Genomic DNA, 15,709 nt, shown 5'->3' with positions numbered 1-15,709 from the left:
AGATTGCAGTCACTGGTTCACTCAAACGTCCATGATTCGCCGACGATAAAAGTTTTCTTTGACACATATTTCTTGTCGGCATGCTGAATACAGTGCAGTGGCTGAACGACTACGAAGAATGTCAAGTTATTGTCATGTTCTTATAAAGCGAATCACCCTGACGGCACCGAAGTGATAACATTCTTAGTGGCCAAAGAGCACAGCGGGATACGCAAGAAGAAAATATGCAATATGGCGCTGACTTCTACCTGAGGGAATTCGAAACACCACTCATACAAGTACACGTCAGCATCTTCCATGCAAAAAAAAAAAAAAAAAAAAAAAAGCCAGGAAATATAAACAAAACACGGAAAACTGAGCACGAAGCATACGTACGCATTGGCAGTTGCGCAATGTTCGTAACGAGACAAGTATAAGTGAAAGAAAATAAAAGCATTTTCCTAATCCGAACTAGAGCAACATGCGTTGATGTGCCGGCTAGTTGGTAATACATTTGGAATAACAGCGCGAAGGACGAGGACGAAGATCAGAAGGACACAAACACAGCGAAGATCAGGACACAACCATGCCACTCTAACACAAATGAATAGCTACTCGGTCTATATTGAAATAAAGTGAGTAATTTCGTTTATTTAGACACAAGAGCATATAAAGTGTCTAATCTGCAGGCTCTGTAGTTTCTACGCTACTTAGTTGCAAGAATATAAAGCTACCGTTCTTCCCAATCACCTGCAGGAAGTCATTGACCTGCTTATGCATGCTCATTACCGTGCAGCTAGGAATCAGTTTATGTCTGCCTCCTATACCAAAAACAGCACGCGACATGGCACATGCCTGTACAATTACCCACACCTTGCCGCATGTTTCAATAATTTAAAAAACATGCGCCCAATGCTTTGTAACTTGATGAGTGACAAGCAAAAGTGTCATTGGTAGACAGGTCGAAGCATTTTTCAGAACCAAAATAGGATGTGTCGACGGTTTCTGAACCGAAGCAATGATTCATTTAGTAAAAAAGATGAGCGTTCTCGTTATTTCCACTTTACAAGTCTTTTTTTTTTTTTTTTTTTTTTTCAAGCATGCGCATTGCAAGGAGCGCACCGAGCGCCGCAGAAAATATCAAAGGATAGCACCCGCAGACTAGCTTGCAAACAAAATTAGTGAGTTCTTAGCATAACTCTTATAAATGGGAGCGAACGTGTGTCATTCTCAGTTATCGCAGAAACTAATTTTATTCACATGTTGTTCAAACACATGAGAGAACATGCACTCACGGGTTTCGAGTATCTAAACGCAACAAGGAAAGAATATATAACACAACGAACGCGTGAACACTGCGGATGCTGTGTTATTCCAGAGTGGTTTTGCAGCCACGAGCACTCAAATCAATATAAGCGTAGCAGGGGTGTATACATGACGCAATGCGCATCTCGGTAGTTCCTCGACTTCGAATACATACTGGCAAGATAGATCATGACGTGGTTCCCAAAGCTCGATTCTCACCGACCACCCCTCTGTCATCACCGGACGAGAGTCTATGCATTCCTTGTCTAGTGGGAATGGCCCTAGCCAGAAGAAAAATTATTGCGCCCTTCCACATTCATGCCCTTGAAGGCGCAGGCGTAATCTAAACTAAGCTTCTCTCGCTCTTGCTCATTTCTTTCACCTGTTCTCCTATTTTAGTCGGAGTATGGGGAACTAATATAAGTCCAAAGTGAATGGACGAGTTATGTAAGGCCGCAACGGCCATGCCGACCAAGGCGAAGCAAAAGCTGGCTACATGCTCTTCTACGCGCGGTACGCCGAATGACTTGTTCGTATAGACAACGGGCTTCGTGCTAGTACTAGAGGAGAGAGAAATCATAGTGCCTTACGCTGTACTTCCCGCGACAATGCATCAGTCTGTGGTGAAGCTTAGTTAATGACGAAAGCATGGGAAACATGCCGCATTAAGTTTAAAGATAGACGTTGTGGTGGCAGGCGCTTTTTTCGGTCTTTCCCTGAGGCCCACCCTTGAGAATATTCAAGGCCTGCCTCTCACGATTTTTATTTGAAGAGCGAAAAAAATTCGCCTAGCTCCTTTGCCACCCGTATCTGCAAAGCGTATAGTATTAATATTGGCTATACAAAGTTGGCCCTCTGATCAGTACTGTTTCATTACCTGAGCAAAACGATGTACTATAATCATGTCTATCACACAAAAATTATCTTGGGAAGGTACAGCGCTTGTTCAGTGGTGCATCAGACGTACGAAGGAAACCACTTAATTGCCAAGGCTTCTTTCCGACGCACTAATATTAGCAGCGAAGGTCTTGGAGTCTTTTCGTAGGGCAGCAACTCTAAATGTCATGAATAAAAAATAAAGGGATTTTAAAAACGGGCCGGAATGCGGCACGTAAAATAAATTTATGAAAACGAAAACATTTCAATGCATGGCTTACGGAGAAGGGGCGGCAAGGCCAAATGTCTCAGCCGAATAACAAGTGAAGCCATGAACAATACAGAGGGAAACTGAAATTTCAAAAAACAAAAAAAAATTCACTTCCAGTGCGGCTGTCTTGAATACGGTAAGACACGGCAATAGCGGTTTCACGCTCTCGCGTTGCACATACACAACGAAATATAAAGGGCGACCGCAGTGCACGTTTTATGCCAACGCATAGGATGGAAATACAGTACTACCTCGGCAAGATTGTGCAGGACCTCGTTATGGACAGATATCTATAAAGAATGAGCTACCGAATGTGACTGCAGGAAAAAAAGATGAACGCCCACGGGAAGCGAAAATTACGAGGGGGGGGGGGGGGGGGGGACACGAACGCGCGAGATCCCTCTGTGGCGACGTCCGAAGAATTGAGCGGACCGCGCAATCACCCGCTCTCCCTTCTGAGCGGGACTCGTAAAACTCGCGTAAAATCGCGCCCGCCTCGCGCCATGGAAAACGATTCACTTCTCGGACAGCGAGATGGGCAAGGAGGAGGCGGCCTCATAAAGACGACAGCCGTCCCGTAGAGGCAGAAAGGCCGCGTCGTCGCGACCGCCGCCGCCGCGGCAGCTTAAGGAAACGCGCCTGAATCGGGTAGGTGCGAGCGGCCACCAGCAGCGGCCGGAGAGAAAAGAAGCCGACGCTCTGGACAATCACGACGTATCCGCACGATTAAGGTTTTTAAGAGGCTTCGCGCGCGATGCCGACGGCTGGGGCTGCCGTCGCTGGCCGTTTTTACGGCCGGCCGCCGCTCGAAATGAGAACGCACAGCGCTTGCGTCCTCGGCAGTCTTTCGAAACGGGCGGGAGAGGCAGAGGCTAGAAGCAGAAAAAAAAAATGAAAAGGGAGAAAGCGTTGTTTGTAGGTGTTGTTTCTGTCGGCTGCAAAGAAGAATCTGCAGAGGAAGAGGGGAGGGGAAAGACCAAGAAATGATCGACGGGAGTATCCAGAAGACGGCTTCTTTGGCCACGTCGCATGCTACGCGTTTAATCGAAATCACGCCTCTTGTAACAACTATCCGTGGAGGAAGGTAGAAAATGTGAACGCAGAGATATCTAGGTTTTACTGGAAGATGACCAGGGCGATGTCCTTTTTTCTCACGTATCCCTCCCCCCCCCCCTTCCCCCCTCCTGGGAGGCCATTAAATTTGTGAGGCCAGGAGAGACGGGAAGGTGGCGAAGACAAAACGAGGGATGAGGTTCCGTGAAATGAAGGGTCCCTGATGGCTGCGTCGTTGGCAGCGAGGGCGTAAACCGGCCTCCGACAAAAACACCACCTCGCCTCTGCCGCCGCGCGCATGAGGCTTTGTCGCACAAAAGTGTTCGGCCGCTGGCAAGCTACATCCATAAAATGGAGCCTTGGGCCAACTCGCCTGTGGCCGCTGGGAGTAAAGACGTGCGGGAGGCATCAGCCGGGGGATCTTGGACGGAAACCATGCCTGCGCCGTGGTGGCTGGCCGGGAGGCCGTGTCGCGACGAGGCTACACGACTGGCTAGGAAAGAACTTCTAGAGGACCCTGTATCGAGGCAAAGGGCGGGGTCGTTTGCGGTGACCCCCCCCCCCCCCCTTACAAAAAAACAAAAAACGAAAGCTTCCTGTCATGTAGCTACACTTAGTTGGCACGAGCCTCAAGAAAGCCTGACACTTCTGTTGCCTTTGCGCGCATGTATTAAGGCGGCGAGAAAATAGGTATTCAGGTTTAAGAACCCATCATTAAAATAAAAAAATAAGCACTTAACAGTGTGGTTATAACTTTGCTAATAAAAATGTTTTGATGTCATTATTAAAACTCCTGTAAGACCGAACTATTTTAACGCATGAGGGTAGGGAATTTCATAGAGTTATAGCTGAAAAGAAAAGGGTTTGCTTGCCATAATTAGTGTTAACTCTGGGAAATAGCAAATCGTCGCTTCGGGAAAATCTAGTCAGATTACTGCTTATAAGTAAAGATGACGGAAGGGCAGTAATTACAACGTCACCATCACGAGCGCTGTATATAAGCGTGGCTAGTCTTAGGTGCAGCAAACTCAATAAAGGAAGTATGATAAGATTTCTATATATATAGGAGCAGCTAAGGCAGTGGACGGGGAAAGGCAAGTGTTCGAACTGCGGAATTTTGTAAATGACGGATGCTTGACGTATGAGGGGGATACGTAGTTCCCCAAGATGATATGCAGCACGTAAAGTGACCGTGAACAAATGCAAATAAAGTGCCCGGAGGATATGCCGATGAATGTAATGACGTGTTCGAAGAAGCACCCTAAGACCAAGGCGACTTTTTTGCATAAGGGTTCGGTGTGAATGTTAAATTTTAAATGTTCGTTTAGTAGGATACCAAGAAGTGGAATACATTTAGAAAGTGGAATGATGTGGCTATCCAAATGAAGTTGAGCAATATTAATCGTACAAAATGCGATTAGATTTGGTGAAATAACTAGGCAAATCGTTAATGCATATTAAAAAAAGCAGTGGTTCTAAAATTTAACCCTGTGGCACACCACACCTTGGTTAATGGATACTGAGTGAGATAAAAGATCCGCAAACTTTACTATTTGAATTCGGTCAGTAAGATAACTGCGTATAAATGTTGGGCCGCAGATTCTCAGAGACTGCAGTTTGAAAAAAGTATGGTGTGGTTAATTGTATCAAAAGCTTTAGTAAAATCTGTAAATACAGACCCCCCAAACTCCTTGGTCAATCGAATATTTGATAGTGTCAGTTCTAATAGCGCAAGCTCTGCTGAATAATTGGGACGAAATTCAAACTGGTGGGAGTTAAGTTATCAAACTTAGTGAAATCCTTCATTAAATTATTACCAAAAGTTTCTCTATGAGCTTGCTAAATAAGGGCAAAACAGTTATTGGTCGATAGACATATTATTGCGATCTCCTTTCTTAAATACCAATACTACCGGTGCCCCTTTTTAACGCTATGGAAAACGCCTCTTTTAAGCATTTTTTATTCAGTTTAGCAAGCACAAAAGAGAGCTGTCGTGCCACAAGTTTAATCTTAGATGGATAGACCTGATCTAATCCTGATCCAGCATTATTTGAGGAAGAGATTGTCGTTATGATTTCTTCGGGTGACGTGGAGTGCAGATAAAAGGAATTTGATCAGCACGAAGTATTACAAGGAACTGCAGCTGGCATAAGGCGGGCAACTGAAAAAAAATATATATATAATAAACGCGTTGGCTATGTCCAAAGGATCAGCCTAGCACCTGACTGCCATCGTGGAATTCGCTTGTAGTTTGTTGCTGGCGGTCTATGTGCAGAAATGATTTGATGAGCTGCCAAATTTTTGCATTTTTATTTCCATTTTTAATATTGTCTTTTTCATAGTACTCCTGTTTGGCTTTTTAGGTTTGCAGTGAGTGTTTGCGAATATGCACGAATGCACGAATATGCACGAAGAGCTTCAACTTGCACTGTAATTATTGTTTATTTTTGCCTGTTTTGTTCAACTACTTAGTTTGTATTCCCACCCTGCTAAAATCCCAACACTGGGATTGCAGTATCAATAAATAAATAAATAAAAAATTTTGGTTGAATGGTTAAATTGCTGTCATTTGACTTTTTTATGAAAATTAACTTTTTTTTGCGAATAGACAGCAGCAGTCCAATTGTTATTCACGCGTTTCTGGGCACATAACACCAACGCTGAACTGAAGATATGGACGTGCAAGCATTAATATTTCTAGTCATTATATCACATCATCTCTTAAAAGCAATTTCAAATCAGGGTTCATAGGTTATAGCTTTACAACCTAAGTGGGATATGATGTTAACAAACCGGTCGGAGTGAAATGAGTATGAGCTGGAGACATTAGGCTTCTTTACGATCACACTTTTATGTAGTAGAGAAGCGGCGTAATGGTCAATTATAACGAAGTGGACCACACCTGCAGTGGGAGGTGAGAGAACGTTAGATCAAACATGATCACTGTAGAGGATCTCGCTCTCTTCCCGTTTATCGACCACAGGTATTTCTGAAATATATATGTGTGTGTGTGTGTGTGTGTGTGTGTGTGTGTGTGTGTGTGTGTGTGTGTGTGTGTGTGTGTGTGTGTGTGTGTGTGTGTGTGTGTGTGTGTGTGTGTGTGTGTGTGTGTGTGTGTGTGTGTGTGTGTGTGTGTGTGTGTGTGTGTGTGTGTGTGTGTGTGTGTGTGTGTGTGTGTGTGTGTGTGTGTGTGTGTGTGTGTGTGTGTGTGTGTGTGTGTGTGTGTGTGTGTGTGTGTGTGTGTGTGTGTGTGTGTGTGTGTGTGTGTGTGTGTGTGTGTGTGTGTGTGTGTGTGTGTGTGTGTGTGTGTGTGTGTGTGTGTGTGTGTGTGTGTGTGTGTGTGTGTGTGTGTGTGTGTGTGTGTGTGTGTGTGTGTGTGTGTGTGTGTGTGTGTGTGTGTGTGTGTGTGTGTGTGTGTGTGTGTGTGTGTGTGTGTGTGTGTGTGTGTGTGTGTGTGTGTGTGTGTGTGTGTGTGTGTGTGTGTGTGTGTGTGTGTGTGTGTGTGTGTGTGTGTGTGTGTGTGTGTGTGTGTGTGTGTGTGTGTGTGTGTGTGTGTGTGTGTGTGTGTGTGTGTGTGTGTGTGTGTGTGTGTGTGTGTGTGTGTGTGTGTGTGTGTGTGTGTGTGTGTGTGTGTGTGTGTGTGTGTGTGTGTGTGTGTGTGTGTGTGTGTGTGTGTGTGTGTGTGTGTGTGTGTGTGTGTGTGTGTGTGTGTGTGTGTGTGTGTGTGTGTGTGTGTGTGTGTGTGTGTGTGTGTGTGTGTGTGTGTGTGTGTGTGTGTGTGTGTGTGTGTGTGTGTGTGTGTGTGTGTGTGTGTGTGTGTGTGTGTGTGTGTGTGTGTGTGTGTGTGTGTGTGTGTGTGTGTGTGTGTGTGTGTGTGTGTGTGTGTGTGTGTGTGTGTGTGTGTGTGTGTGTGTGTGTGTGTGTGTGTGTGTGTGTGTGTGTGTGTGTGTGTGTGTGTGTGTGTGTGTGTGTGTGTGTGTGTGTGTGTGTGTGTGTGTGTGTGTGTGTGTGTGTGTGTGTGTGTGTGTGTGTGTGTGTGTGTGTGTGTGTGTGTGTGCGCGCGCGCGCGCAGCATACTTGTTCCCCTCAAAACTTAGATATTCCAGGTGATGGCTTGTTGAGTGACTGCTGCTAAATATATATTTTCTCGCATCCCATTAATACTAGTGGGACACGTCATGCGCTAGAGCTTAGAAATGCATGCACGGAGCTTTAACATGATAATCAGTAACCTCTCTCGGCAGACGTGAACTCATTTTTACCCTGTGTACAGCTACAGCTATCGAACAATAGTTCAGAGTGAATACACGTCACCGTGTGTCCTTGTAGTTACTTATTTGCATAGAGATGTGCTGACTAGATTACAGACGAGATGACACAAGTCTTGTGTCGTCTCGTCTCTAATGTAGCTAGCGCACCCGGCCGTATGCTAATATGTGCAACCATGTTCTCTCTTGAAAGCTTTTTTGGTGGCAACGTAGCTATTCGTTTATATATTTTTCATTCTTCTATGTATGCGCCTATCTGACTTCCAGGGCTAGCACAAAAGGCGAGACATATTTGTTTTATTCAATGCATATGCATAGCATCAGTTACTCTACCTACCATTACAGTTCATGCAACCATGTATGTAACCAGAGTTGAGCCCATGCTGTACGGTGTTTTCTTTCTTCGGTCGGCATACGAAAAAGGTCACACTTTATCTATGAAGTACCGCGCTTTCCTGTTTTTCTTCTACTTCTCAATTCATTAATTTTCATGCTTAGTTCTAGAATTGTAAAAAAAAAAAAAAAAGAAGCTTGAACAATTTCATACTTTGACAAATTGTGAGAAAATTTATAGTAGAAATTCTATTTATATCTATGCAATTTGCCCCGCTCTATTTACTCTTAGTACCTATAAATTTAGAGCGACAACGTTGCTTCTGCATTTGGTCTGCGTATGTGAGAAGTTTGACGAGTGATGGTCAAAAGTGGCGAGCCATGTGGCGCAGGTAAGGAAGCAGGTGTGTCTTGAATACAGTGGGCCATTAAGAGACACTATTCTTGGTTGTATGATCATTCATGTTTCCAAGCCCTTGTTCCTGGGGCAACCGCAATTACTACGGGAACTGTAACGTGCATTTCCCAACTTTCGAGCACAGGTTTTATTTTTCCCACAAATAGCGACGGTTCTAGCGTGTCTGTCAAGAGGCCGGTGAGAAGCTTACCGATGCATTCGTGGTTTGCAGACAGTCCGCACGTGTCCGGCATGTCCAGGGTTCTCCAGGCACGCAGGGGCGCCGAGGTCACCATCCAGTGTCACGTGACCGGCGACGAACCAATCAGCATCTCATGGGGACGAGACGGCTCTCCCCTGGCTCCTTTCCAAATCACCAAGTACGTTGTCTTCCTGTTCTTTCTTCCCTTCTGGTATGTGTGTGAGCGCACTAGAGCGTAACAATCTCGTATGAAAAACGAAGGACAAGAAAAGAACTTCAAAAGAAAGATAATCCGGGTAAGAATGTAGAATATCATCTCTTTTTTTTTTTTTTGCATTGTATTTTTTTCTCTCTCGCTGCAGTCTTTTTCTCGGAGAAGGTGCTCTTTTCTCTACTTCACCCCAAAAGTTGGCCCTCGCTTTGGAAGCCATTCTTGCGGAATTATCTAAGCACCTAAAAAGTCGCTGGGCGACGGCGAATGCTTCTTATCGTCCAATTCTGCAGTGTCGCCGCCGTCTTTTCTCCTTAGCGGTCTCTCGTCGGTTCTTTCCCTCTTTTCTTTGGATACCTTCTGCCATCATTTTCTCTATTCACCTCTTCTTTTTGGCACGCTCGCTTCTCCCCCCTTAACCTGTGCCCTGATGCTGCAAGTACGTGCCCGGCGCCGGCGTATGGCGGGGCCGCTTTATTGCCGAGCACGTCCTATTTTTCTCTCGTCGTATCTGGGCTAAATTGTTGACGTTTTCTGCTCGAGCCGCTCTTCTGCGCGGGTAATTACCGCCACTCTCTCCTCTTCTTCATCACTCCAGCCTCCGTCCAAGCTGTTCCTGCTCTGCAAACAGCTGTCCCCGTCATTCCTCCTCTGGCCTCGCCTGATATTCCGGAGCTTTTTCTCTCCTCCCGCCGACGTTAGCTCCGTTTTTTTGCCTTGGGACGCCTCCCGCCGACTGCACACCACCACCCCTTTCGAGGAAAATGGAATGTGCCCAGCCTGGCTGAAGGTTCAGCGGAATGAAGTTCATGCGGACATGAACAGTAGTTTAACTTCCTCCAAACTATAGTTCGGCAAGGATGGAAACGGAGGAGAAAATATATTTTGGCTGAAGGCTCTTCAGCGCTCAGCCCTTCGTAAATGTACGGGCGTGCACCGGAGTGGCAGGTGAAGCGAAGACACATTTTGTTTCTTTCTTTCTTTGTATCTCCATCTCCTTTTCTCCTCTGCTTCTGCAGCAAGCAATCAACTGTACTTTTCTATAGCCATCGAGCAGCCGATCTGTAGCCTTCGCAACTTGAATATAGCTAGCGCGAATTTTTCAGAATGCAAGCAATCATTGTTTGGCATCGCAGGCCATTGGAAACAACCGCCGCTTTTAAGCGCAAACGATGGAGGCTGAGCCCCCAAAAGTGGCAAGGAAGAGGTCTAGAAAGGAAAGTACAAAAAAGAAATTTAACACTAGGATCAGCTACATAAACATGCAAGGAGGTAGAAAAAGAGCGAAATGGCTAGAGATAGAACAGCAGTTGAAGGATGACAAAATAGGTGTGTACGCTCTTTGCGAGACTCATCTCAGGGATCTAGAAGATCCGCCGTTTATAGAAGGCTACGTCTGGGAAGGGTGCAACAGAACGAGAACGGAAAAAAAAGGGTGGAGGGGTAGGTATGTTGATACACCAGGGAACAAATTGGCAAAGAATTAAATCATCTTGTAAAGAACATATCTGAGTATCAGGAACAATTGCCGGCATAAGGACATGGCTAGGGGTAGTTTATTTAGGAACAGGACATCAATACAGGCAAGAAAACAAGGATCTTGCTGAATGTCTCAGTGACGATATAAGCCAGTTTGGAAACGGGGCCAATATTATTCTACTGGGGGACATGAACGGCCACATCGACGATCTGGATGGATACACGGATTGTAACGGGAAGCTAATGCTAGATTTCTGTCAGCGACACGATCTAGTTATAGTAAATAGAGAAACAAAATGTGAAGGCCAAATCACGTGGGAATTCCGCAACAGGCAGACGACCATTGACTACTGTCTAATGTCGCAGGAAATTTATAGCAAGGTCACAAAAATGGAAATAGACGAAGAAGGGGAGTGTAGTCTGGGAAGTGATCATAAACGTATTAGTCTGCAGATGGGGCCCTTGATGAAAAGAGAAATGGAACTTAGACAAAACGTAAACGCAAAATTAAACGACGATCAAATAGCGCAGATAGCAGCAGACATAGAGGAAGCAATAGAGAAAAGCCCCATGGAAGACTGGGATTATGAACAGGTAGAACTACTCATAAGGAGGAAAATTAAGGAGGTTAAAGTAGCAAACCGCTGGAATGGAAAGAGGAAGCCATGGAGCCGGTGGAATAAGGAAATCAGGGAAGCAATTGAACAACGACGGGCTGCTTCAAGGGAACACCGAGTGGCAAAGAAAGCACAGGTATCTCAGGAGGAAATCGACCAAAAATGGGAATCATATCGACAAAAGAAACTTGAGGTGCAGGCCCTCGTCCCAAAGTAAAATAAGGCAGTCCACCGATCGCTGGATGGCTGACATACACGATGCCTCTAGAGGCAGAGCAAGAAAATTCTGGAACCATATAAGCTGGCTAGGGAAGAAGAATCAAATAAAGCAGGATCGGATTCAAGATAACGAGGGAAATTGTTCAAAGGGAGACAACGCAGTGAACTACATTACATCAGTTATAGCCGAATCATTGAAGAGCGACGATAGGGTAATCTCCGCAAATCAGGAAGCAACACAAGGTAGCAGAATACAAAGCAGCTTAGAACTGACCAATCTAAACTGGAAAAAAGCAGAAAAAAATATTCCTAAAAACACATCTACAGGAATAGATAGAATTCCGATCAAGCTGATTAATGAATTCGGTCCAAAAAGTAAGGAAACGTTGTTAAAAGCTCTGGAAACAGTCATAACGAATAAGCAAATTCCGGACAGCTGGCGGCAGAGTAAAATGAATTTGATTTATAAAGGGAAAGGAGACAGGATGCACATAAAATCCTACAGGCCGATTACCATAACATCTGTTATGTACAGGTTAGCCATGCAGGCGGTGAAATTAAAGGTGCAAGCATGGGTAGAAAGTAACAAGATACTCAGAGAACTTCAGAACGGCTTTAGAAATGGTAGGCGCTTAGATGATAGCTTGTTCGTGCTTACCCAATGCATCGACATATCTAGAGTGGAAAATAGACCTTTGTATTTGGCCTTCCTGGACATAAACGGGGCGTACGACAACGTAAGCAGGGAACTCCGGTGGAACATATTAAACAAAACTTGAAGTTGGGCTAGATGGGGCATTGCAACTTGACTGAAGATAAAGCGCACAGGAAGACACACACAAGAGAAGAAGACACAGGACACGCGCGTGTCCTGTGTCTTCTTCTCTTATGTGTGTCTTCCTGTGCGCTTTATCTTCAGTCAAGTAAAATATTAAAAGAAGAAGGTATCGGTTATGAGATAATAGAGTTCCTACAGGAAATATACCGGGATAACAAAGTAGAAATTACGTGGGAAGGGATAAGAAGTACGGAAGATGTCAAAGTATGCAAAGGATTAAGACAAGGCTGTCCTCTATCACCGGTGCTATTCATGCTTTATATTGGAACGAAGGATACAAGACAGTAACCTAGGTTTTAACCTGTCATATAGATTAGGTGAAAAGGTGGTTGAGCAGCGCCTCCCCGGTTTGATGTATGCAGATGATATTGTGCTGCTAGCTGAGAGTCTGGAAGAATTGCAAACTGTAGTTAAGTATTGCGGAGACGAAGGGGACGCTCTAGGCTTCAGTTTCAGCGCAGTTAAGTCGTGCCTGATGATTTTCAACGGCTCAACTGATCAAGGTCTTAAAATACAAGGCCATGAAATACCTAGAGTAGCAGAATATAAATATCTGGGGGTATGGGTAAACGAAGGATTGGCTTACATTGGAAAGCATGAGCAATCACTTAAGACCAAAGGGCGAAGGAATGCCGGGATAATGAAGCATAAGGCATTGTGGTGATACAATAGGTATGAGATTTTGAGGGGTATTTGGAAAGGAATTATGGTACTAGGACGTACTTTCGGAAATGCGGTTTCGTGCCTAAAATCAGAGGTACTGTCGACATTATAAATAAATCAGAGATCCGTTGGACGATTAGCACTAGGTGCCCCCGGCAAAACTACAAATGAGGCGGTACAGGGAGATATGGGATGGGCTTCTTTCGAAGTACGGGAGGCTCAGAGTAAAATATTATATGAGGAACGCCTGAGGAAATTGGACAGTAACAGATGGGCAGCTAAAGTATTTAAATACCTGTACTTTAAAAGCGTTGACTCACAATGGAGGAAAAAAACTAGGAAACTAACTAGTAAGTGTTCTAGTCACAAGGACGGAGAAATAAAGAGCATTAAGCAACAGGTGAAAAACACAGAAGGTAAAAATTGGATAAATTCGATGGAAAAGAAACAGAGTGTGGAATTATACCGAAAGTGGAAAATGCAGATCAGGAAGGAAGATTTCTTTGATAACTCAAGAGGCAGTGCCCTACTTTTTGAAGCTAGATCAGGGTGCCTTAGAACACGCAGCTGCAAAAAGAAATTTAACAATGGAGATGACGCATGTGCTGTATGTGGTAACTCTAGTGAAACAATTGACCATATTATACTCGAATGTAATGGTATCCATCCGGAAGTTGATGCAGGCGCAGTCACTGTTCCTGAAGCTCTGGGGTTTAGAGATACCAGTGGCCGGGTGAATAAACCGGCGTTGGAAGCTAGCAAAAAACGACTGGAAGATTGGTGGCTTAAAAGCAGAAAACGACATAATGTTAGTAATGTAGAGAAACAAAAATTTAATAAATAGAATGATGGTTTAGTTAACCAATCTAAATCAATAATAAAGGAATAGGGAGAAAAATGAGCATGATAGCTACTGCTACCACCCCGTTTCAAAGGGGACGCTCCTATATTCCATCCATTCCATCCATCCATCCATCCATCCGCCGGCTTGGCGGCTTCGTGTCCGTGCACACTTGTTGAACGAAATCTCGGTTTCCTGTTACTGGTTGTCTTCAGACCAGGTCGATTGTTCGACAGAGGAAGGCTGAACGGAGCCACGTACGAATGATAAACCTCGTCCGCTTTACCACGATTTTACCGCCGACTCATTGTTTCGCGACTCCAGACCACAACTATCGCTCTCCCCTTGCTTCGGCACTCATAGGCGGCCGAAAAATCAGAGGGCCGGGACGACAGCTACCTATATAAAGGGAATCTCAGCCCGGCACGGCACCCTGTCACGTCAGAGTGCGCTTAACAGGTGCCAGTTATGCTACAAAGAGAGCGATTCTACTCAGGTGTCGTTCGCTAGGACCATGTGTTTGTAAGATATAGATGGAAAGTGGGCGGGTAATTGAAGCACATTGACCACTTTTTGTGCCTAGTTGGAAGCGCGAAAACGATCTGTCCCCACAAAATACGCCACCTGTAATGGTGCACACCCAGACACCTTTAAAACGCATGAGGAGGTGTGGAACGGAGGGGGGGGGGGGGGGGGGGGTGTAGATGCTCCGGTCTCTATAAAGAGAGGAACCGGTAAAATACAAGGACAAGAGGAGAGACGTACACCACGTGACTGCACTGCACCTACGCTTCACTGAAAAGCAGCAACTCCCACCTCCCAGAAAGGCTCCGCTCTTCATGATATAATGGTTCCCATCTTCACAATGTACCAACTGGCCCAGATTTCTACTCTTCTACAAAGCTTTCTCTAGAGATGTCCTCCACTTTTGTGGCAAGCTCGCCGGAATCCAGCTTCTAAAGGGCAAAGGGAGTGGTCGTTTGGTGCTCAGCTTTCGCCGGTTACAAGCGGATAATGAGTCGGAGCCAAACGCTCAAAAACAAAACAAAACATCATGCAGCCAGTTGAGTATACAGGGGAATTGTACTGTAATATTTAAAAGTCACACACATTGTTGACCCTAATGATGCAAGATACTCAAAGCTACAACAGAAGCTTTAAAATAGGAAAGGTCTAACAACAACACCACACAGATTTACGAGAGGGGCAAAACCAAATTAACGTCGATTTATTCATTGGGCACTGAGTTAGTCCGACGGCTGAATAGTCATGATGGAGCCGTCCCGAAGACTGGCGCGCGCTCTCTCAGCCACCCCGTCCCGGTAGCCAGGCAGAAGCACTTCATTAAGAGTCAACTGCAGCGCGAGCTGGCTGCCGACGCTACCATGCGAGCTTTATTTAAAGGGGTTTGCCCGGCACAACGCACCAAGACAGGCGCGCACATACACGTAAAGTCCACAGTGCAAAGAAGGTCCTTTCTGTTAATTCTTCGCCGATTGGTCGCCGCCGCTTCCGAGCCAAGTGGAGAGGGCACCACTTATTAGTTGTAAGGCCACGCGCTTTCCAGTCGTAGACACATGGACTTCCTTCAAAGTTGTATAATAATGAGCAACGTTTGAGAGCGCGATACTTTCGTGCCGCGCAGGCTTTACAGTTCGTGACACTGCGCCTGCCTTTAACAATTCTGCAGCAATATTCACAACACGCGAGCATCGTATGTACATGCATGCGTTCACAAATTCAAATGCAAATTGTTAAAATACAAGTAGAAATTACATTAGCTGACTACATACATCAGTACAAGTGGGCTCACATACATTACACTCGACAATAGTCAATATACCGGATGTTTTTTAGAAGGTCCAAAACGTTTATAGAAAGGGAATCAACTGGGTTTAGATTTATTTTGGCCTGGGGCTATATTTGGATGTAGGGCTTACACCAGGTAAAACGCAGAATGCTTCAATTACTCGCTAATGAACTAACAACCGTTAATTAACTTCGCAAGTTTATTTTTTTTTTATTTAGGGGTATGTTGTATTTGTAGAAGTGGAGCTCATCTTCGAAATGGTCCGACAAAGAAAAAACTCTTAAAGAAAATCGTAGCATGCGTTACAAGGCCCACAGGTATCAGCCGATAGGCGGATTCGCACCGTA

At 45.0% G+C, this 15,709-nt stretch overlaps 1 protein-coding gene across 1 annotated transcript in view; it reads left to right on the top strand.

Moving 5' to 3' along the window:
* Positions 1-15,709, top strand: part of LOC146206707 (cell adhesion molecule Dscam1-like) — a 463,826-nt gene that overhangs the window by 380,256 nt on the left and 67,861 nt on the right. The window contains exon 13 of the mRNA XM_084575504.1: positions 8,715-8,862. Coding sequence (XP_084431630.1) covers positions 8,715-8,862 — 148 coding nt within the window. The remainder of the gene's footprint in view (positions 1-8,714; positions 8,863-15,709) is intronic.

The sequence above is a fragment of the Amblyomma maculatum genome, chromosome 1 (genome assembly GCF_055883805.1).
Source record: "Amblyomma maculatum isolate TAMU_Amacu chromosome 1, ASM5588380v1, whole genome shotgun sequence".
In the NCBI taxonomy this organism is placed as follows: domain Eukaryota; kingdom Metazoa; phylum Arthropoda; class Arachnida; order Ixodida; family Ixodidae; genus Amblyomma; species Amblyomma maculatum.
The sequence above is the reverse complement of the archived record's forward strand: the minus strand, read 5'-3'. Positions and strand labels throughout refer to the sequence as shown.